The 24,927-nt window shown below is 43.8% G+C and overlaps 1 protein-coding gene across 4 annotated transcripts in view; it reads left to right on the top strand.

Annotated features, from left to right (window-relative positions):
* CNPY1 (canopy FGF signaling regulator 1) overlaps positions 1 to 24,927 on the top strand; it is a 53,506-nt gene that overhangs the window by 21,636 nt on the left and 6,943 nt on the right. For 2 of the 4 annotated variants that reach the window (XM_080974310.1, XM_080974309.1), the window contains exons 4-5: positions 20,907 to 21,110; positions 22,773 to 22,869. In XM_080974310.1, coding sequence (XP_080830436.1) covers positions 20,907 to 21,110; positions 22,773 to 22,869 — 301 coding nt within the window. Of the gene's footprint in view, positions 1 to 20,051; positions 20,499 to 20,906; positions 21,111 to 22,772; positions 22,870 to 24,927 lie in introns of those variants that run through there. The other 2 variants (XM_080974311.1, XM_080974312.1) reach the window with 2 other exon arrangements.

Genomic DNA, 24,927 nt, shown 5'->3' with positions numbered 1-24,927 from the left:
AGAGGGGTTGTCAGAAGCTGAAGGGGTAACAGGGCTTAGTGAGCTGGGAGGGTCTGTGGCAGACAGAAGGCAAGAATCATAGGCAGAAGTTGAAGCAGGGGAGGAGGGAGGCCAAGAGGTCAGGCTGGTGAAGAGTACTGGGTGTCTCCCCCTCCTGATGTGACAAGCTCCCCTCCCCACTTGTCTCCCAGAACCAGAAGAGGCATAAAAAAGGTGGAGGAGAGGTTGGCTTCAGGCAAGCACAGTCTCTGATTGCTTGGGGGAAACCCTGGAGAGGAGGGGACATAGACGGCTGTGGAGAGGTGGGGACTTTCAGTCTTGGCAACTGATTCATGGGGCAAAACCTACCGGGGATGAGCTGCTGTGCTCATTAGGCCCAACACTCAGCCAAGTGTCATCGGAGCATGACTCCTCCTTTATTTCCCTGCTGGTTCAATGGGAATACAAAGACGGCCTCAGCCCAGTATATCTGAAGGAGCGTCTCGATCCCCATCGTTCTACCCGGACACTGAGGTCCAGCACCAAGGGCCTTCTGGCGGTTCCCTCACTGTGAGAAGCCAAGTTACAGGGAACCAGACAGAGGGCCTTCTCGGTAGTGGCACCCGCCCTGTGGAACGCCCTCCCACCAGATGTCAAAGAGAAAAATAACTACCAGACTTTTTGAAGACATCTGAAGGCAGCCCTGTTTAGGGAAGCTTTTAATGTTTGATGTATTACAGTATTTTAATATTTTTTTGGAAGCCTCCCAGAGTGGCTGGGGAAGCCCAGCCAGATGGGAGGGGTATAAATAATAAATTATTATTATTATTATTATTATTATTATTATTATTATTACAGCCAGGCCCTTATAAGCACTCTGTAGACCTATGGCACATTCTTGGTGACTCCTTGGTGACATTCCTGGCCTGGTTCTGTTTATTAGAAGAGGTGGGTGGGTTTCAGACAGGGAGTCTCTCCCAGCCCTACCTGGCTATGCTGAGGACTGAGTCTGGGATCTTCTGCTCTACCCCTGAGATATGGTCCTTCCCTAATCACCAGAGGTTGTACCAGGGGGCAGAAGCTATTTAATAAATTATTTTCTGAACTGGGGAGGCAGGGGATGGTTGACAAAAGCTAAACATGTAGCAACTGACTCCGTGTCTGCGTTGTTGGAGTTTGGTGTGTGTGTGTGTGTGTGTGTGTGTGTGTGTATACAAGCTCACATGTGGCCATCGTGGAGTCATGTTGGTTAACCAAAGAAAGGTCTGATACTAACTGGCTGGAGAAGGAGGGAGGAAGTAAAACCTGAGGAAAAATAATCCACAGGTAGAATAAATCAGTGGGGGAGGAATAAGTTGCCTTGCTGTCTGCCCCTCCCTTCCGCATTAGCAGGTAACTTATTGCAGGTCTTGTTGTTTTACTTCCAATATGGGTATAAGTTTGTGTGACTGGTATGCACATGTCTAGCAGATTATGTGTCCCCCAAAAGAGATTGCAATCCAATATTAAGCATGCAAAAGAGCCACACGGGACTGTGTTTTTTCTCTTCTGCCCAGGACCCACCACCTACCTGTCAATCCACCTAGCCCTCTTTAAATAAATGTTTGTTTTGTTTTATTAGATTTTGTACCTGCCCATCACAGTGAGGTCCCAGGGTGTGCTATAAGAATAAAACATATACGGATAAAATAAAGGCCCAATTTCAACATTGTATGGGGCAGACCTCCTGATAAGAGACCTACTCCTGTAGGGCACAGTGATTGATTGGGCATATATAGGGCAAAGTACTCTTTGGGGTATCCTGCCCCCATAGGGCTTTGCACATCAGGGCCAGCACCTTGAACTCAGCTTGATAGCTAAATGCTGACAAGCTGGAGAGAGTTTGGATTACATCCAACCAAATTCTACTCAGAGTAGGCATATTGAAATTAATGGACTTACTTTGGTCATCACCACTAATGTTGCTGGGTCCACCCTTTCTCGTCATTTAGTCGTGTCTGACTCTTCGTGACCCCATGGACCAGAGCACACCAGGCACTCCTGTCTTCCACTGCCTCCCGCAGTTTGGTCAAACTCATGCTGGTAGCTTCAAGAACGCTGTCCAACCATCTCGTCCTCTGTCGTCTCCTTCTCCTTGTGCCCTCCATCTTTCCCAACATCAGGGTCTTTTCCAGGGAGTCTTCTCTTCTCATGAGGTGGCTAAAGTATTGGAGCCTCAGCTTCAGGATCTGTCCTTCCAGTGAGCACTCAGGGCTGATTTCCTTCAGAATGGGTAGGTTTGATCTTCTTGCAGTCCATGGGACTCTCAAGAGTCTCCTCCGGCACCATAATTCCAAAGCATCAATTTTTCGGTGATCAGCCTTCTTTATGGTCCAGCTCTCACTTCCACACATCACTACTGGGAAAACCATAGCTTTAACTATACGGACCTTTGTTGGCAAGGTGATGTCTCTGCTTTTTAAGATGCTGTCTAGGTTTGTCATTGCTTTTCTCCCAAGGAGCAGGCGTCTTTTAATTTCATGGCTGCTGTCACCATCTGCAGTGATCATGGAGCCCAAGAAAATAAAATCTCTCACTGTCTCCATTTCTTCCCCTTCTATTTGCCAGGAGGTGATGGGCCCAGTGGCCATGATCTTCGTTTTTTTGATGTTGAGCTTCAGACCATATTTTGCGCTCTCCTCTTTCACCCTCATTAAAAGGTTCTTTAATTTCTCCTCACTTTCTGCCATCAAGGTTGTGAAACCTTTCCCTGGGCATAGTATTCTGTTTCTAGTGTTTGGGTGGGATTGCATCATGCAGGTAGGAGATGATGAAACTGAAAGCTGAGAATTAAGCTGCTTCCGCAACAGGGCCAACAACATTTCTTTAAAACAGGAAGCATCTTCCAGCAATACATTTCATGTTGCCCAATGCCTACGTCTGTGAGATATAAGGGAAAGACAGCAGTTTGACAAATCTAGTTCCTGCCCATCTAGTCACCTTGGCCAAAGTGACATTTATGATTGTCCCCTCCAGATTCAGCATTCATGATAGGGAGATGTCTCACACCATCTAACCCACAAATGTCTCCTCTGACTGATGGTGGCTCTCAGGCAGATCTCTTTTCCATCACCTGCTCTCTGAGCCAGGAACTGAACCTGGGACTTCCTGCATTCAGAACATGCACCCTTTTGCTGATCTATCCTTGTCCCTCTCTTCCCTCAAGAGAGAATCAGGATGAGCCTGGGTATGGCAGAACAAGGGCCAGTCTATGCAACCTATCGCTCAAGTAGCATCTTTTAAAGCAATCTCATACTGTTTTGCCAATTAACTCTGCAGATTCTTTAAAGGATCTTCAGTAGTCGAGGGAAAAGATATTTTTATTTCAACAGAATAGGACAACCTCCTTAAACAGTAACAAAAACAAAACCCCTCAAACAGGAAGCCTCCTTAAACCTTCTTACACGGTAATACCAAACCCTCTACCACCAAGAAATAACCCCAAAGGAACAATTTCAAAGAAACAATTCCCCCCACCAGACCTTGACCCACATACAACACCAGATCTAACCATCTAACCACATACAACACCAGATCATCTTCTTCCTCCTGACCACATTGCCCTGCACTGTCTGTTCCTGCCTCGACCAGGTGGGCCACCTGTGGCAATTGGGGCTCCTCATCAGGGCAAACAAGGCCTAGCAGGGCCACCCTCAAGGGCAGGAGTGCTCCTGCAAGGACTCACAGATAGGGCTGGCTGAATAAGGCCAAACCTACACCTCCTCAATTTTTCCTTGCGCATTTTCCACTACACATACCACTTTTAAGTGTCATGGCTCCCCCCAGAGAATCCCAGGAACTGCACTTTGTTAAACGTGCTGGGAGTTGTAGGGTCTCCTAACATCTCTCTCGGTAACTTTTTTCCTTCGTAATGTAACTCTTTTGAGGTTCTTTAGAAATAATCGATGTTGATTATGGTTCTTTCTCCCTCTCTCCTCTTTTTTTTTTTTTTTGCTCTGTTTTTCCTTTTTCTTAAAAACTGTAAACTGCGGCAGAAAATAAGGTGAAGGCATTGCCGTCATGCAGCCCACCTGAGGTCCAGGCCCCACCTGCTGAAGACCACTGAGCAAAACCCCTGCCTGTCCGGCTTCAGCACCTGGGCCCATTGCACTCCCGAGTCCTCAGTCTCCTAGCACAGGAGATGTAGCAAAGGCCATCGCAGCTTGACATTCAGGGTCAAGTCGCAAATGGGTTGGCCAGTGCTTCCCACTAGTGGTGAAAGTGATTCTTCACTTTGAAGTTCAGATAAAATCCACTTGCAATGCTTGAAGGCAGTTCAGTGGTACCAATTTTTAAAATTATTTGGTGTGCTACGGAATTGACAGAAAGTGTTTTCCTTTTTAAAAAATTTGTGGTTGCAGACATATAGGGATCTAACTCTATTTTTAAAAATTGTTTTTACAAGATGCAAATGAATATTTCTCACCCCGTCCTTCACCATAAAGCCCCAAGGTGGGTTATAACAATTAAATATACAATTATAAAAACAGATTAAATCATTCCGGTGATAAAATGAGTGGATAAGACATCTTTAGCTGCTGATTCATCACAACTAAAAGCACATTTAAAGCAAAAAACCCAAAAAAACAACCCAAGCAAACCCACATAACAGACACACATGACAGCATCCGACTGTAATGAGCTACCAAATAAAACCAGTGTAGATTAATTCAACTCAAATTTGAACAAACAGCATATTTTGTCTTCCTAGTAAGTTACTCGAAGTTGCTTAACTCTCCTAATTTATTAAACCCTTATCCCCACAGGAGGTATTCAAACAAAAACAGCTTCAGTTCAGACACATTTGAATCCAGGTATTTATTAAGAATAATGAACATTTGGATCTGCTGGGAAATATGAAATCCCCCTGTCACTTCAAATTCTACCACCCACGTTCTATTGCATGAGTTTCCCAAAGGGCTCGCTTCAAACTTCAGCATTTTGGGGAGTGATGAGGCAAACCAACATTTTATCTTGTGGCATAAATTACTAATGCCAATATCAATTCTTTGAGTAGCAGTCCTCAAGGAAGGAGGGAGGGAAAGGAATATCATGCAAGTGAGCTGAACAGGAGCACTCAATGCTCTGCATAAAAAACCCTAAGGGTGGGAAGAACCCAAAACAGCTGGGGGAGGGCCTGAGCATGCTCAGTGGGCAAGGGGAATGCTCACTGACTGGTGGGTGGGGTGGAATTGAGTGGTTGGAGCCTTGTCATCCTCTGTCACCGCATGAGTACTTCCTACACCAACCTCTCCACACCCATTTCCAGTTTTCCCTGGTGTGTCCCAGTCCCAGCCACACCCCTCGTCACGATCCTCTTTCTCCTACCCGTTGTCCTTCCGGTTCATGACGATTGTCCATTACACTTGCAGTCCATTGCAGTTCTCATCATGCAAACATCATGCGCCTGTGGTCAATGTATTGTGTGAACAAGCCAGAGGTGGCCATACGCAAGAGACTCCAGAACATAAGCAGAAACTTCATGGTCTGAGGCTAGGATCTACCTTTGTGAGTTACCGTATACAGTCATACCTCATAGTACGTTTGCTTCATGTTACGTTTTTTCAGGTTGCGTCCCGCGGCGACCCGGAAGTACAGGAAAGGGTTACTTCCGGGTTTCCCCGCTCGCAGACGCGCAAAATGAGGCTACGCGCATGTGCAGAAGCGATGAAACGCAACCCGTGCATGCGCAGACATGCCGCTGTGGATTGAGTTCCTTTCATGTTGCAAACGGGCCTCCGGAACAGATCCCGCTCACAACCAGAGGTACCACTGTACTTTTAAGAACACAACTCACTCCCATGGAAAATATGATGTGGGAGTTGTAATTTTGGACTATGACTAGGGATCCCTGGATTCAAGACCCCAACCATGAATAGGGAACAGAAGTAATGCTGCTTGTGATGGTGGGTTCTACACTTGGTCTTCATTGGGCTGTTTTGAGGGTTTTCTACCCTTAGGGCATTTCCCCTTAAATGTTGGGTGCTTTTGTTTGTTTGTTTTTGTAATTTTGTAATTTTGCAAATGGTAGAATTCTCCCAAGTCTGCTACTAGGACTTTTTTTTCAGCCAGAGCTCACTGACGGTCAGCTTTGGCCCCTCTCAGGTGGGCGCCATTGCCATTCTAAGAGAACAAGGGAGTAGTTCATGGTGTGCTCCAGCACATCTTTGTCTAGAAAAACAGCGCTGCTAATAGTCCATTTCTCTTGTGCAAGCGCATCCATATTACCTATAACAGTAATGTCTCGCTCTGAATGTAACCGACCTGTGTGAAAGGACTCTATTATCTGAAAACAGAGACACCATATGTACTTTTGTTCCCTAAGAAATCCTTTAATTAAAGCATATTTTTAAAAAGAAAGAAAGAGAGGAAATGATTTGTTTGTCCATTTACCAGTGTTCTCTCCCTCTGTCCCTCCCTCTCATTGTCTCCTTCATGAAGTTGTTTTCAATGTTTAAATCAATCATTAGACTCTGTTTATTTCAGCAAAGGACTTAATTCTTCAGAGATATGTGCCTGGTCCCCAAAGGCTATGATACGAACATGACCTTTGGTACCTGTAAATGTTGTGCAAGAGAGCTGCCTTTCCTGACAGCTGTGGTGATAATCCCCTTTGTCTCTCTTAAGTGATAGCTGATAAGTCCGTGCAGAATTTGTTTGCTGTGTTTCTGTCTCCACAAGGTTAAATTACCCCAAAGAGGGGGGGAATGTGGAAAAATACAAGTCCGCCCCCCCAAAAAAGAATTTATTTTGGAAGGAAGTTGAGTCATTGTTTCAATCAGGTTTAGCTAAAAGTGAGGGGGGAGAGAGAGAGAGAGAGAAAAAAAAAAGAGGTTCACAGGCCTGCTTTTGAAAATAAAAGTCCTTTCAACAGAGAGGTTAGGAGCGAAATGTACCACAGTAAGTGTTCAGAACGCAAAATGACTTTTTTTTTGCCATTTTCCCCTCACAGCAATGTGTTTACCTGAATAGCTGCTGCTAGAAGAAAACACATACATTTTTTGTAAAGGGAAGGACTGTAGGAATCAAATGTCCTTGACACACATTATGTTTTAGGTGTGGTGGAAAATGCCTCTGCCATGCTCCGTGCCGGCCAAAGGTGTGTGCAGAGAAGGATCACTTTAACCGCCTGCCTGAAGCAGCTGAGAATTAGTTCCCAAGGACTATTGTTGGGATTTTTTTAAAGACGCAGATGCATTCTGTTTTCTCAAGTGTGATAGTTTCGGAGTCCACGCCTGAAGACTTTTCTAGGTCATACTTATTCTTGTTGGCATTTTTTGGCATTCACATTTGATGGCCAGACATTCCAAATGAGAATATTGTAGCAATAAATGCGCGTCTACTCTGTGTTTGGAATCTGAGGCTCTGGCGAAGAATGCAGGTTACAGATTAGTCTTGAAGTATGCACATTATCTGCCCTCTTCCAGTTAATAGTATACATTGCAAGGTCCCCTCCTGGCTTAGAATGTGGAAGAACCCCTTTGTTGACGATTCGTATTTATGTATGTATACGGATGGGATATGTATTCTCTTTTCCACCCTGTTCTGTTCTTCCACCTGAAGCCCTTTTCCATCCATCCAGAATAGCATTAAATGACAGAGTCCACTGCACTGCACTTTATTGTATCTCTCTCTCCCTCCACCCACCCCTGGCTAGTATAGAAGGACGGATGAATGGGGTCATGCGCCAAGTCCCCTGCAGTTAACCATTATTTTTGGTGAATAAAGGATGGTTAAGGTTGAGTGGAATGTCAGCAAACCTTTCATCCCTCTTCCTTTCAGCTGTCTGTGTTCATACCCACAAGCCATACAAAGTTTCCTGGCTTGGTTTTCACATACGTGGCCAGCTGGCTCCTTCTGCATAATGCCTGCGAGTTTTCTTGGCAGGGCCCGGCACGTTTTGGACTCCATAGCTGCAAAGATTTCTACTTTGGTGCAAGTCACTTTAGGTCTGGCCTCTCTCCCCTTGTGTTTTAGAAGGCAGTGCCTGTGACCACTCATACATTATTACAGCGCAGACGTTTGATTTCCAAAATAGTGTTCCCTTCAGGCTGAAGGTGGAATTGGATAGGGCAAGGCCAGGCTAAGCCTGCCAGAATTAGGCCAGTCAGGTCTGGGGTGGAGTCTACATATATACGTGTGTGTGTGTGTGTGTGTGTGTGTGTGTGTGTGTGTGAAACTGATTCTGCAGAATGCTGGTTTTCCAGTACTAGTCAGCTGCTAGAATGAAGTTTTATTTATAAAATAATGGTTGAGCATTTTAGATAAATGACACATTTCAGCTGTCTGTTTCTATCAGTGCTGCCCCAACATGGCATAAGAAGAATAAAAGGGTAAAGGGGACCCCTGACCATTAGGTCCAGTCATGGCCGACTCTGGGGTTGCGGCACTCATCTCGCTTTATTGGCCGATGGAGCCGGCGTACAGCTTCTGGGTCATGTGGCCAGCATGACTAAGCCGCTTCTGACGAACCAGATCAGCGCACGGAAACGCCGTTTACCTTCCCACCAGAGCGGTACCTATTTCTCTACTTGCACTTTGACGTGCTTTCGAACTGCTAGATTGGCAGGAGCAGGGACCGAGCAACGGGAGCTCACCCCGTCGTGGGGATTCGAACCTCCGACCTTCTGATCGGCAAGTCCTAGGCTCTGTGGTTTAACCCACAGCGCCACCTGTGTCCCTCATAAGAAGAATGCAATGTATCAAAGGACTGGTTGCAAAAGGGATGGCAAATCCACACTGGGAGATACTGCGTTACAATTGTTGGGTATCTCTTGTACCCTTGATGTGGGTTAGTCTGTGCACTCCTTGTTCACCACATAAAGGTGCTGAATTAGAGAGCTTGGCCGATGTGCAACATTTGCGATGCAAAAAGCACCTGGGAATTACCACCAGAAATGGTGTTCGTGTGCTGGGGGAGCTGCAGGAGTCCTTAATTTGCGCCACTTCCAGGATGAGTAAATATCCCAGCTAAAATTGGATGTGATACCAAAAAATATGAAAAGTGGGAGAAGGAACTCTGGTTCTAGGAATAGCTAACACTTCCACCAGGACTCTGTGCTTACCTGTCAGTAGTCTGTCAAATCTTGGGAAAGCAAAAAGACATTCCTGGTGTGACACAAATAGTATTCCTTCCTGAATACTGGCTCTTCTTCCTTTGAAGTCCCTCAAAAGTGATTCCTCCTGCAGTTTCACAAACATACAGCATTCGTTTTTGCACAGTTGTATCTTTTCCTGTGAGAGTCAAACAAAATAATTTTGTAAAGGACAGTCTCTGAGAATGACAGGCAAGCACCACCAAGCAAGGCCTGGGGGGAGCCTCTTTTGTGGGGGACGGGGATGGTGCAAACACTAGGTTTACGTTTGGCTTGGCGGCAGCTCAACAAACCAACAGGCACCACCAACCCTCTGAAACGACACCATTGCTCTGTAGGCAAGACCTAAGGCTACCTCTCCATGGAAGCTTTTTGTGTTTGTGTTTCTGGTTTTGCTAAATAGGAGACATGGGTACAATGGATGTAGTATGGGAAAGCATGAGAGACCCTTCTGGACATGGTTTCCTTGTGGGAATATTCTACAAGATGTCATTGATGCAAAAGTGCATTCATAGTGGATTTCTACTACTTAGGCTGTCCACACATTCCGCTTTATTAGTTTTGCGATGGTTCCTCAGTGGTATTGCATTATTGCCACCTGGATAGGAAACCTTGCACTATAAAGGTAAAGGTACCCCTGACCGTTAGGTCCAGTCGCAGACAACTCTGGGGTTGCAGCACTCATCTCGCTCTATAGGCCGAGGGAGCTGGCGTTTGTCCGCAGACAGGTTCCGGGTCATGTGGCCAGCATGACTAAGCCGCTTCTGGCGAACCAGAGCAGCGCACGGAAACGCCGTTTACCTTCCCATCGGAGTGGTACCTATTTATCTACTTGCACTTTGACGTGCTTTCGAACTGCTAGGTGGGCAGGAGCAGGGACTGAGCAACGGGAGCTCACCCCGTCGTGGGATTCGAACTGCCGACCTTCCGATCAGCAACCCCTAGGCTCTGTGGTTTAGACCATAGCACCACCCTATACAAGCACTATACTGCAACAAAAACAGGACCAACCCCATGCCACCCACCAATGCAAACCTGGAACATCCATGCTTTAAGACATTGCAGAATTTTAGCAGGAAATTAAGGTACCGGTACACGCAGTGACTGGAAACACAGGCCCTCTAAGTGTCCCTATTTTCCAGGGATGTTCCTGATTTAGAGAAGCCCTCCCAGTTTTGGATTTGATCCCAGAATGTCCCACTTTAGAATGTTCCCATTTTCATTGGAGAAATGTTGAAGGATATGGAGTTATCCAGCCCTGGAGCCATCTGAAGGCAATCCTGTATAGGGAAGTTTTTTTAATGTTTAGTGTTTTGTTATGTTTTTATATATGTTGGAAGCTGCTCAGAGTGGCTGGGGCAAGCCAGTAAGATGTGTGGGGTATAAATAGTAAAATTATCGTTCTGGAATGGGACATCGCTATTTTCATTGGAGCAGTGTCAGAGGGTATGGAAACGAAGCAGTGTGTCTGCCCCAGAACTTTTGCAGATGCAAACAGCGTTGAAAGCAGAACTGCATATCACCTCCTTGATTCCATCACTAGCACATATCATCGTGAATGCACGATAAAAAAAGACAGCTGGAGGGCCCTTTAAGTGTTCCACATCAAGTGGTATTTTCGTTTCCTGTTCTAGAAGAACCAAATGAATCCCTATACAAACCGAGAGGGTGCTCCTGAACCTCCTACTATAAAATGAAGAAATTGGGGGTAGAGCTATAATGTCTGTGGGAACAGGCACAGCGACTTCCCTTTGAGCTGTCCTATTCTGTCCCGCGGTCTGTCTGCATGGACAGCCTGCCCTGCCCACACGGGACCTTCTCATCTTCAGGGAATACAAATTCGGGGGCAACAGGTATGCCGCCTAGCTTCCAAGGACCACGAAAAGGAAAACCTTTTTGGTTTCTTAAAAAAAACTTGTGTGCCATTGTTTTAAACTAAAGCTACTTGAAACAGAATGAGATGTGATGTGTGTGTGATTTTCCTGTTGCTGGTTTTACACATCACGTGCTGCCTCTCCCGAACTTCCTTGCTTGGGGGGCAGGTTTGGTCTAGCAGCAGTTCTTTGTGGGGATCCGGGAGTGGCACAGCCACACCAGAGACTGTCAGTTTTAGGCACTCAGAAGAATCCCATGGATTCGGCACATCTGCTGCTCCCCCGAAGCCTCTGCGTGGAAGCACCCTGAGGAGGATCTCAAGATGTCAAAAAGCACTTTCCTGCATCTGAAGGTTGCTTCAGGCCTCTCAGAGAAGTTCACCGTTATACTTCCAGGAGAGGAAAGTCAGAAGCGGGGTGGGTAGGGGGCAGGGAATAGTTTTGTATTTTGATTGCTTTGCTTTTCCTCTGATTGTCTGCTTATTATTCACACGTTGGGCAATTTTAGAATGTCCATTAGAGAATGTAAGCAATATGTTAATCAGCCAGTGTACAACACACAGGAAAGGAGCCGCTAACGAAACTGATTTTTAGCTGAAGTAGACAGTGCTGCATATGATTTAATTGGGGGAGGTAGGAGGTTATGTTGGACAATACTTTGGGGGGGGGGGTTCAGTGACTGAATACATAAGATTAGCTACAAGTTAAGAAAATGTACTACAGTGGTACCTCGGGTTAAGAACTTAATTTATTCTGGAGGTCCGTTCTTAACCTGAAACTGTTCTTAACCCGAAGCACCACTTTAGCGAATGGGGCCTTCTGCTGCTGCTGCACCGCCGGAGCACCATTTCTGTTCTCATCCTGAAGCAAAGTTCTTAACCCGAGGTACTATTTCTGGGTTAGCGGAGTCTGTAACCTGAAGCGTCTGTAACCTGAAGCGTCTGTAACCCGAGGTACCACTGTAAATGTATTAAGTAGTCAAAGGGAAGCACCTTCAAGTTTCAACTATTTCTGCAGGGGACGTAAAAATGACTTTCTTCAGTTGAGATCAACAGGATTTAAGCAAATATCACTTCTAGCTGCCTATCGCCACTTTCTGAAACTGGCATGGGCAGCCTGATCCTATCGGTTGCCGCACTGGGACAATGACTCATAGGATCAGAAACCAGGAGAGTCCTTGTGTTTCTGCTGTGGCTGAATCCGAGTCTGAGTCCTAGTGCAGCAGAAGCCATCATTATCACCGTGGTGACATTGCTGTTCCCCATTACCCGTGTAGGCGACTGGCAAGACTTGACAAGAAGCTTTGATGGGACAGGGGACAAGAGAGCAAACACCATTTCTGGAGCCATGTGTGATGTTCTGTAGACTTCCTTTGGTGGGTGCAGCTGTGCTGAGGGCTAAAACAGTTGTGATGATAGCCACACAATTAGCAACTGCATTTCCCCCCAGCCGCAAAGTAAATAGCTGCAGGATGGGAGCTGGTGTCCCAATCCATCAAGGAGAAAATCCCCTTCTCCTTTCCCTTGGGCCTGGTCTGGATTGCCTCCGTAACTGCTATTGACTCAAAACAACAATGACAAGGAGGCAATCCTAACCCTAATCCTAGTTTCTGCCACACACAGAGACACACACACACACACTACTGCCAGTAAAGGGTGTTCCAGGGTGGGGCAGAAGGGAGCCGGCCATGCAGACTCTTGGAGAGGAGCCCAGTTTGGGCCCCTGTGCTATGATAGCTTGGCGCTGGCGCAGCAAGAAAATGCTGAAAATCCACCTCCTGGCTTGTTTGACAATGTAGTCTGTACCGCCTGGCATTAGCTCTCCAAGGTTTGGGCCACTGTTGTCCAACCCTAACTGAAGACACTGCAGAGTCAACCTGGAACATCCTGCCTGCAAAGTGTGCCCTTCACTACGGAGCTGCTGCCCTGCCAAGATGGCTTGGACTTCCAGAGGCACACCTTGAGTGGATTTTTAGTCACCTAGGGAGGCTTAAAAAAAAAAGTTTACAGATGCATCCAGTGAGTTCCCTGTGAACAAATTCACACTGCATCATCATCATCATCATCATCATCATCATCATAATTTATTATGTGTACCTCGCCCATCTGGCTGGGCTTCCCCAGCCACTCTGGGCGGCTTCCAACAAAGATTAAAAATACATCAAAATGTCACACATTAAAAACTTCCCTGAACAGGGCTGCCTTCAGATGTCTTCTAAATGTCAGGTAGTTGTTTATCTCTTTGACATCTGATGGGAGGGTGTTCCACAGGGTGGGCTCCACTACCAAAAAGGCCCACTGCCTGGTTCCCTGTAACTTGGCTTCTCGCAGTGAGGGAACCGCCAGAAGGCCCTCGGCGCTGGACCTCAGTGTCCGGGCAGAACGATGGGGGTGGAGACGCTCCTTCAGATATACTGGGCCGAGGGAGCTTGATTCACTTTAACAAGCAAGCTGTTCATCTCTCCTCCAGAAGACGAGAGGAAGTATCTTCTACTGATTCAGACCACTCACAGTTCATTGTGCTTGCTGTGGTCTGCACAGACTGGCAGCAGCTTCCCCAAGTTTCAGCTGGGAGTTTTTCCCCCCAGCGTTGCCTTTTATTACCTTCATGTCTCACCTTTCCACCAAAGGAGCTCACATGCCATCCATGGTTCTTCCTTTCCCGCTTTTGTCCTCACAACCCTGTGAGGTAGGTTAGGCTGAGGGAGAATACTGGGCCTAAGGTCACCCAGTGAGCTTCATGGTTGAGTGGGGATCATAACCCGGGTCTCCTATGTCCACCACTCAAAGCACTGTCTCACACTAGCTCTCCTTGCAGAGTTTTCAGGATTGAATCCAGTACCTTTTGCATTAACAGCATGCGTTTTATTACTGAGTAACAGCCCTTGTGGTATTTGCAAGACTGGAAATGATCCACAGAGACAGAAGGAACAAAACTCAGCAGTGTGCTCCTACCAAACTACAGTGTACCTTGGTTTATGAACTTGATCTGTTCTGGAAGTCCGTTCTGAAACTGAAACTGTTCTTAAACTGAGGCACGCTTTCCCTAATGAGGCCTCCTGCTGCCGGTGCCCTTCCACCGTTTGCCAGAGGTAGAGTTCACAAACCGGACACTACTTCCAGTTTTGCGGAGTTTGTAAACTGAATCAGGACTGTTCTGAAACCGAGGTACCACTGTATATACAAAGCTGGCATCTAGGAGAATCACCACAGAATGGGAAGACGTGGCTACAGTATTGGGAAGGAAGGCATGCTGAGGATGGCTTTTCCTGGAGAAAAGTCAGAACAGCCAAGGAGAAGGAACCTGCAGGACCGAGACGGTATAAACAGCAGGCCAGAGGCGACTGCTGATGACCATTGAGGTTGGTGGCATAGAGAGGGCAGGACAGCAGATGTTTGGCAGACCCAGGGGAGCGATAGGTGGCTCTAAGGGGACGCAGAGCGTTGCATGGCTACAGTCCTCTGCACATTCACATGAGACTAAGCCCCACAGAACGCAGTGGCCAAGCAGGCTTGGATGAAGCTCTGTTATCAGTTGCCCACATCCTTTTCTTCGAAAAGTACACAAAAACCACACACAGCCGTATTAACAAGCGTCATCCAAGTCATCAATAAAAGAAAAAGGGGGGGAAATCCACTGAACATGGAGTTTTATTTTGAATAAAGATGCTTTGGGTTGGGCCTTAGGTTAACATTTTTCAGGCCACTGTTCTTAACCAAAAGACAACAAGGTATGCATCATCATACAAATACGATATATTTTGGAAAGTTGCTTGTCTGTTCACTATTCATTTGGACGCCTCTTAAGAACTGCAACCAAATTTTGCACGATGGTTCCTGAGATCAAGGAGCAGGTTTTCATCTATGTTTGGATACCATTGGACACCATTTTGAATCAACATGATGTACTGATCCATTTCAGAACTTCCCTGATTTTAACCACTAATCTCGTTTACAGCACTGATATTTTTCAGCGCCATAGATTTTCCAAGTGGCGCAGGGTACGAGGCTGCTAGTAGGTTATAAAAGATCAGACATTACTTTACAAAGTATAGTACGAGTCTACCTCTATGTTTTATTTGTGCGGGGGTTTGGCAGCAGCACCCAAGGCAAAAGATTCAATCCTTTCTATTTTCTATTTCTACCGGATAGCAACAAATCCATTTTATGCTGAGAATCATCAGCTCCTTGCTGATAATTAAATGATCCAGTTGTTGCATTCTAATTTCTGTGGCTTGTAGTAACCAGTGTTACTCCCATTGAAATTAATGGACATGACTAACGTAGCTTAATGAATTCAGTGGGTCTACTGTAAGTATAACGGAGTTGGACACAACCTTGTGTTTGTATCTCGCAGTTTATCAAGTAGGACACTAGAGCATCAGTCAACTCTTCCCTCCATAGTCTGACTCTCATAGGTTCCCACCCATCCTCCGACTCCCAAATCGGCCATCTCACTATTGCAGAGGTTTAGTACAGGTAAAAACAAAGGCAGATCGTTGCTCTGTTAACTTGATTGTTTTTATCATGGACATCATTTTACATGAAAATTGTTTTACATGAAAGAATACAATATTCAATATAACATAGCATACGGCGGTTGTTGTTGTTGCTGCTGTGCTGTTTGAATGAGCCTAGAATTACACACTGGATATTCTGTCACTGTTTCTTGGTGCAATGAGTGCGCATTCGGGAATGGACCATGGAAAAAATTGTTTTAGGGCTGGCGTTGGTGGTGGTCTCACATGAAGTGGAACGCAACTGTTGCTTATGCAGCCAGCTCTGGAGTAACAGAGCCTGCCTTTCTTCACTATCGAGGAAGGCTTTTAATTCCAGATGTTAGAATGTCAGTGTTTGTTACTGTAAATGAAGTTACGCTGATTAGTTACAGCACAAAAGCTAAAGTACCTTCCTCTGCTCGGATCACGACTCTTAATAACGATGATGGGGGGAGGGGCTTTCTCCATGAATTTGCCTCTCTTATATACATCTCTACACAAGTGACCACAGTTTTCCATTGGGAAAACTCCTACTTTAAAAAAAAATAATTACGGTAAATAAATCTGAGTGAACAATGTTCGCTGGCTAAAACAGGGGGCAGGATTTGTGTTTCCATGCGAATGAATGTTTCCTGCTCAACGTCACATTTTCGTAATAAGCTTGTGTTTTTTTAAAGCATAACTTTCTTTGAAATTTTCCTGTTGGTGAATAAAGTCTCTCTCTCTCTCTCTCTCTTTTTTAATTAAGCAAGCCCAGGTGGTAGATCCACACAGCAAACACATTTTTCCAACCTTTATTATGCCTCGTTATAATTCTCTCCTTTAAAAGGATTTCTAATTATATTGTCTAATAAAACTAAACCTTGGAGATCATTTGCATATTATATGAAGAAATCTCATACAACAAACTCACAGTGGATTCAATTAACATAATAGCTAATTATATATCCCATCAGCCTTTTGAGTAGTTCAGCATTCATGTTTCTCCTCTTCTAGCCTAGAGCAAAGGGGAAGGGGGAACGGGGCTTTTGGAGTTCTCACTTTTAAATATTGACTCTTAATAAATATCGGAAATGATTGGAATACTTTTGTCAATTATAAAGCTTGTGATTAAATGACATGAAACACTTTTTTAAAACACTTGTTTCCAAATTCCTGGAATCCCACCCTTCCACACAGTTAAGTCACTAACTTCTGAACGCTTGTTAGAAGTGAACTTACTCAGATACATGGGTGGTTGAACATACGTAAACATGCTTGCATAATTCATACATACTGCAACACTGACGGAGGAAGAGGAAGGCGGGAGGGAAAGAGAGAGAGAGAGAGAGAGAGAGAGAGAGAGAGAGAGAGAGAGAGTGGCTTTCACATGGAAAATACTTGATTGGCACTCTGGATTTTGGAAGATGTCCATCTGCAGCCGTTACATTTTTATTTTTCTTATCCCATGCCCACAACCCAATTGCATTCTTGGCTGGTTATGGTCTCTATCAAGGCACAAATTTACAACGAGATTAGCAGAGACATAGTAATGAACTGGCTCATGAGCTTCCTTGTAATTGACTGTTATGAAGGTGTCATCTCTGCAGCCTGTAATGAATTCTCCATTGTGGGGCTTAAAATTGGCTAAAATATTCTGGAACTGATTTGCCTCTCTATGTGCACATGACCATGTGTGTTGTAGCAGATATTAACTTTCTCTCTCTCTCTCTCACTCGCTTTCAGCATTTTGAAATATTGGAAAGATCAGCTTACTCCCCCCCCCCCCCCCCCATGTCAGACATGCTTTGAATGATCAGCAGCACTGTGGGATTTTTTTTTAAAAAAAAAATCTGGGAAAAGCTTGGAGATGTCCATGCAGTGCTAAAATTTGCACAAACAACAAAAACCAATGGGGGTTAGAGGGATTTTGGTGGGAGGATATACCATCTTGTTGTTTTGCAAAAAATAAATAAATGATAAGCTAAAAGTTTGATACAAAGTAAGATGCCTTTCTCTTGTTACAATGATGGCTGCCTTGTTATTCATATTTTAATGAGCTTACTATCTCTGCGACAGCTTTTTCGGGATGGAGTGAGGCCCACATCTCCGGTGTGACTACAATGGGAGTTGCTTTATTGACAAGTACCATTCAAAATCTTCAGAGTCTCCAAAGAAAGGCTTTCATTTTCTGCCACATGCCTAAATGCTTCCCCCCTTTTTTATTATTGAGGCAATTTTAAAGCATCCTTAACTTTTTTGGGGGGGGAGGATGTTGCACTGGTAGTAGTCGTGGCTGGGATATATTTGTAGAGAAAGTATATACCTCAGGGAAAGACATTTAGTTGAAATGCAAATTGCTGTTGCTTACTAATCAAACCAGGTTAGCTAAAGAACTGGCAAAAATCGTACCTATTTCATTTGTGGGATTTATGCTGTGTGTGTGTGTGTATTGTAAATTTCTATATAATAATAGCACCCACATCTGTATGGAAGGGTGATTCAATCTCCCCACAGTTCGGGGGGGGGGGTAAGGAAACTAGTCTCACACTGAGTGAACTCTGTTCATTTCAGAAAGGGGTGGGAAGTGGTTTGAGAAAATGAAATGTTTGTAGTAACTGTGATCAGCCACTGTGCCAATCCTACTTATCATTATTACTTTGCTAAATATAAAAAGAGGATATTGAAATGCACATGAAATCCATAAAAGTCCTTCATTGGTTTCGGTTTCAAATCTCACACAGCATCCGATAGGCTTGATCTGACTCTACATAAGTTGTATGCTGCAAGTACAAGATAAATACTTAGGTCTCTGAGCCAGTCTCACTGTGTATGGCAACATCTGCACACACAGGCAACGGGGGTAACCGGGCTGATTGTTTCGTCTGTTATCATATTTGTTGTAAACTTGGTTTAAAAAAATGTTATGTCATAGAAGTGCATCCCAATGTCATAGGGCACAGATCAGCACATGGCTAAGCATGCTTAACTGTCACTGGTGTCAATGGGACAGAAATATGCTTATGCTCGCATTGAGTTGTTGACTTTCATATTTTCTGAAGTTCTCATTTGTATGTCTCCAGTCCGAATCCCCTCGCAGTCCATTGTGGCATTTGCTGCTTATCTGAGGCGTGTTTTTGGTACTTCATTGGGTTGGATTTAACCAACTGAGGAATAGAGGAATATCTTCCGAAATAACTTTTTTCCCTGCTCCAAGCTTCACAAAATACCCATCCTGCTGTTATGGAAATGCTACAGATCATTTTTCAATCAGTCTGCTGAGATAGAACTTGTGCATAATTATTCCTGTCATATTTAATTGTCCTGCATTTTTATTTAGGCTTGAAAACTAACTATGCCCCATAGTTAGTTTCATATCCTACGTCCTATTTTGAATGATGCCCTTTGCTCATAATCCAACACAGAGTTAAACAAGCACTGAAAGCGATGACTTGGAGCACTCTTAACCCTGTATGAGACTGTAGCCATAGCAGCTATAGGATGGTATAGTTGTGTCAGAGATAATAAAAACTCCCTGAACTTTAACACTCATTATTATCATTGCATCATGTGCTACTTTGGGTCAAATCCTTAGGCTCTGTAATAAGTTTTAGGCAAAGTTGTGTCTTGGAAAATGAAGACATTGCAGATTTCCAAAAGATGTGAAAGTAGCAGAAGAAAAGAAAAGCAGACAAGCAACTCCTTGTTTTATTATATCCATCTTGATTCTAAACATAATAAAGGAAGCTCCATTGAAATAAATGGAAATTACTTCCAAATAATGTCAGCGCATTTGACTTTCTAACCCCCAAGCCATAAGTGCGGGGGGGGGGGAGCAGTGTTGCTGAATTGCATATTCCACTTAATCTTTTGGGAACCACGCTGCTTGGTCACTGTTTATGTGCAAGTGTTTGTTTGTGTGTGAGAGAGGGAATAAGAGAGGAAGAGAGAGGGGAAGTATAATTCCATGTGCGCGCAGAACCACATTTGGGATAATCTGCTCAATTTACGAATTGGCCTTCAATATGGCGCTTGAAAATTTGCATCCAACATTTGCAGGGGGATAAAACCCACATCAGTTACCTTTTTGTTGCTCCCAGTTTCCATTAAAAAAAAGTTTAGATTCCAAATGCAAAACGAGGCTGAGGCTGAAGGAGAATGTCTCATAAAAGGGCCCAGTTTAAGAAGCACAAGAGGTGGGGAGCGGAGGGGGAGGAGGAACCCTAAGCTTTAATTTTAATTCTTCTGCCTTTATTTATCTGATTTGTAGCCAGATGGTGGTGAAGCAAGGAACTCCTTTGTGTAAACGGAGCACACATATGAAAGTGCTTCTGTAATGTAATCATTGAGACCGGAAGGCTTCATACCGCGCCTGAAAAGAGACAATGGAGACTGGATATATCAACATTGCAGAAATCGAGTTCATTTGTGATTCAGTCCCTTTGACTATGGTTGTCATGATAACTTCCTACTTTGATCAGCAGAGGGTGGAGAGGGGGGGAGAAAGATCTTCTAAAGGCCCAAGGATGCAGCCCTGTTGTTTACTGTGCACTTGGCTTCAATTCACGCCCCCTTCCGGAAGAAGCAACAGGGATAGGCGCATCTTGCACCTTGACCTGTCTAGACGGGAGAGAAGTTTTTTGTCCCGGTTTCCAGGGATGAGGGCTGCTCTTTGACCTCTGCAGCACTAGCTGTTGAGACCCACGCTAAGTATGTAGGTAGCGTCTAAATGTTTCCCCCCTCCGAATTCTTGCTTAATTCTGAAGGAAGAGGCATGGGCGAAGACATGGGCCAGCTGCTGGAAAATAAAGCTCGTAACAGTAGAACCTGGGAGAAGCTAAATTTTGTAAGCGGTTATTTTCTTTCTGCAAACCCCTGGGAGGCATTAAACAGCTGCATCTGAGTTGACGAACAGCAAGTAAGACAGACCAACTGAAGGACTTTGGGGGGGGGGGGAGAGAGATGGAGAGAGACTTTTTAGAAACTGCTCCCGTTAAAGAAGCAAAGCTGATTCCAGCAAGAAATCTTTCAAGGGTACGTCCAGAAAACGTGGGCCATGGAAAGATGCTGTTTCTCTTTTGATTTGCTGAGTCTTATACATCTTCTTTTAATAGCAAAATGTGCTTGCAAATCTAAAAGCTTATAATGGCACATTAGTCTATAAGGAATGCTTTATGAGAACTGTAGATGTTTAATTTTTTTTTGCAAGTGTCATCGTAGATTCAGCTGACATTTTTAATTATGTGTGTAATATAATATGGGTCAACAATGATGCAGATATGGAGATCTGCTGACATTGCTCTGTTTCCTTGACCTGTGTAAGAGCCCTGTGCTTGTAGCCTTTTGCCTTTGTGGTTTTTGGAAATTTCAGTGTATACAGATATATATATATAGAGAGAGAGAGAGAGAGAGAGAGAGATGTAATTTTCTCCTTCCCTTTAGGTTGCTTTTACAAAGTCAGAGACCTTCTTAACGGACGTTTTGGAAAAGATATGTGATCGGATGAACGACTATCAACTTCAAGACGACCCAGTCACTAACAAAAAGATATTCAAGAGATATGCTCCTAGGAAAGATGAGCCAATCTACGCAGAATATAAAAAATACTTTTTTTATTCTGACGCTTATAAGCCCTTGAAATATGCGGTAAGACAACATAATAAACTGGTGACATTTCGGGCTGAATTGCTATTAGCATAATGTTTGATATTGTATATTAAATCACTTCACTCAACGTAAAGCCAGGGCTTTGATAATGCTACGCTGTTTCTGTAGGCTCTTTAGTACTTTGTAATTTATAACAACAAATGGTATGGCATGGTCTAGAGATGCAAAATCATGACACACAGCACCTGTGTTGTATAGATAGATGCTGTTGACTCCATTTCTGTGTAATTGGTTGTTTAAACTAGAATATTTTTTTAAAATATATATATCATCTGCTTTACTGGCAATTATTTTTCAGTGGTATAGATCAATACTATATTGCGGCTCTGTTTTTTAAGAAGTAGGCAACTGTGATGGTAGGGTAACAATCCAAATTAATTATAATGTAATTTCAAATCTTTATTTGCTATTCAGAGAGGGAAAGGTCACGTCTCCGCCTCTCTTTTCCTTGGGCCTTGTCGACAAGGTCCACATATATTCTGAGGGCCTAGAGTGTGTTGGAGCAAGAGGGAAGGTCCTAAGATGGCCTAGCGCCTAGTTGTTCGCTTGTGAAAGAGCACATAATTTTTTCCTGTACCAGGCATCATTGTACATTAGAGAATGCTCACTGTTCTGCTTTGTTTTTAAAGTATTTAAAGCAAAGTGGTGGCAGCGGCGGGAAGCAGGAACCTCAATCCAAAACTTAGCATGTGGAAGTAAAACTCATTGTTGTCAAAGGAATTTGCTTATAAGTACCAATGTCTTTAGATCTGGGGTGCATGTGCAATTGTAGTAGCTACACTAATGTGAATCCAGAAATATGATTTGTGGTCCAGTTGAATTGCTCTTGTTTCCTGTGACAAGTTGAAGCAAATTATTGGATTTTAAGATCCTGTGTTTAAATTAATGTGCTAAAACTTTACCCCCCTGTCCCCGTTATGGCGTATTCCGACTCTAACCTTTGGCGCTGGGTAAGAGTTGGCCATCCTCCACAGTCGATGTTTGGTCCTGATTAAACCCATTTGTTGTTGTTATAAAAGTGCATATGATGGGGTTCTTTCCGCTTTTGCCACAACCCGTTTTGGAGTTTTGGGGTAAGAGGCATTTACACCTGTAAGTTTCAGACAAAATGGCCGAGGAGAGCTTAACTGCCTACCACCCGAAGAGATTTTTCAAGCACAGCGCCCTTGTCACTTTTGTACCATTTTGCAAAACATTAGCATTCTGCTAAAATGGAAAACCGTGTGCGCAAATATATGTGTGTGCATATGTGTGTGCATCTATACAAACACACACATGTACGCACCCATGGCGAGAATGCGGATATAATCATTTTTTAAAAAATATACATTTAATTTAAACCAGTTGTATCGCCATTAAAGCAGCCTGCATTATGAGGAAACAATTACAGTAAAATATAATCCTTAACAAAATATCATTATGCAAAGCATTATTTTCTTTCTTTTTTCTTTTTTAAATAAGCATATATTGAAATTCAATATAACTGTTAATTATATGGGGGGGAATAGGACAATTGATCAGGGTGCTGCACAAGCAAACAATCCCAAACAGTCTTTGTGAGGCGGTTCTTCCTTTTTCTGCTCTGTGTAAATGGTCTTGTTTAGTTCTTTGCTGGAGAGCTGCTCTTTTTCTCCCTTTCAGTGCGAAACTATCATAGAACAGTATGAAGATGAAATATACTCACTTATCGCCCAGGAGGCAGACTTTCTGGCTGACAAGCTGTGCATTGAAAAATCAGGTACTGTGTCTGATGTAACATGTGCTGCTCTCTCTCAACAGCAACTCCCCCCCCCCACCTCCCCTCCCCTCCACCCAGTTGTATTGCTCGGGTGCAGCAAAAGCACTTGGGGAGGGGGGAGAATGTTCTGTAGATGGAAGAGGCACTGACATTGCACTGCTGTGAACTGGGGGCAAAAGTGGGATCCTCTAAATAGACTGAAAATCTGCTCATAAATTCTGTCATGCCACCCATTTTTAAAACGCCAAGCGCATGTGCTACGAATTTTCGTCAAGTATTACAAGTGCCAGGTTTTTTACGTAGACATATATATGTGTATATGTGTGTGCATGCCTATGTAATAAATAGACAATCAGGTGTGGGTGTGGGTGTGTGGGTGTGTAGATAAATAGAACCACATCTTGCATCACAACATATTCCTTACATACAACGCTTGAGGTTGCCATCGTGAGCCGGTTGAGGCCAATGGCCCCAGATTTTAATGGTGCTGGGATGCACCCAGATTTTATCTTTAGCAGTTGTTTCCTTTTGTGATATCCTGGGAGTGGGGGGCGGGCAGTGGAATAGGAGCGAGAACAAATAAACATTGCAACGCTTCCAAAAGTATTTTGGTAGGCCACGTGCCCTTAAGCAGTTTCAAGATTGATTCCTGCTCAAATCACATTTTGTGGACTTCCTTACCCCCACCCCACCCCCCAAAAAAGAATTGGTACTTTTGCTTCATCCTTTAAATAGCAAATGCGTGGTTCTGTAGTGTGATCCAGAAGTTTCTAACTGAAATAATGCCCGGATAAATTATTCATGTTTGTCATGCATCTACCTTGCTTTTAGTTTTACATATTAATATTTAAGGCCAAGAAGGCCTTTCTGCTTAATCCATTTCGGTCAAATTCTAAATAGATTTAGACCAGGCTTCACGAACCTGGTGCCCTCCAGGACTCATGGGTGTTGTAGTCCAAAACATCTGCAGGGCAGCAGGTTGGGAAAGGTGACATAGACCATCGCCTTTGGATAAAAACATTTTAGGAATAAAGAGTGAGTGAAAGAGTATGGGTGGAAATGTACATCTAACAATCACTACTATAATATTTAATAGGCTTTTAAGGTTCAAAATAACTATTATTAATTTCCAAAATAAGGGATATTAAAAGTTAAACTTTGGTGGAACTTAGGAAGTGTCCATAGAAGTTTATTTTCTGTTTTTAAGTATAATATGTAGGAGGACTGGAAAAGTGTAACTGTTAAAAAGCCTCCATTGCGACACCCACAGATAAATCATTTAAAAACAAAGTATTCCAAGATGTTTCTTTTGATCAGGGCATCATCTATATTGCTTTTCTTAAAATATTAGAAAAGGCAAAGATTGAAGGTTGTTTTCAGAACTCTGCATGCACTTCCCATAGTCTGTTATCTCCCCAGCCCCAAGCTATATGGAGGCGAAGAGAAAAGGGCATTGAAGAGTAAGGAAAAACTGGGTGAACGATCTGAGCAGATTTTCTCTGACTCACTGATCTAACTCTCAAACTTGCCCGTAGTTTTAGGGTGAAGTAATTTGCCGTCACACTGAAGCCAAAAGCATGTTGAAAGTTGTGTGTAATGAATTCTGTTTCCTGGGACAACTGGCAAAGTAAGCTTTTGCTTATGAAAACCCACGCCAAAGTAGGTTAGTAAACCTGCAGCCTGTGCACAATTACACAGGTGTCAGTCCTATTGAACATAGTAAGATTTACTTCCAAGAAAACTTGTACCAGGTTAGGCATTGGGTTAGTTAGTCTTTCGTCTTCTTTCTTGTCTCTCCTGGCTAATTTCATAAATCACAGCCTCCTTGGTCAGTTATATGTATATGCATATGTATATGTATACACACTTTTATTTCATTTTAATAAAAGTGTACAAAGTTACCCTCGGCATTCTGATTTCCTTAAAAGAACCCCCGGGAAACTGACTTGCCTCATGAGAACTGGGGTTTGCTATCATCACACTCAACGGGACTCATTTCCACATAATCCTGTTTAGAATTGTGGCTTTAGATTGCGATTCAAAGCAGGCTTACTTGGA

Source organism: Podarcis pityusensis, assembly GCF_964106645.2.
Source record: "Podarcis pityusensis genome assembly, chromosome: 12".
Lineage (NCBI taxonomy): Eukaryota > Metazoa > Chordata > Lepidosauria > Squamata > Lacertidae > Podarcis > Podarcis pityusensis.
This window is presented reverse-complemented; position numbering and strand designations above follow the sequence as displayed.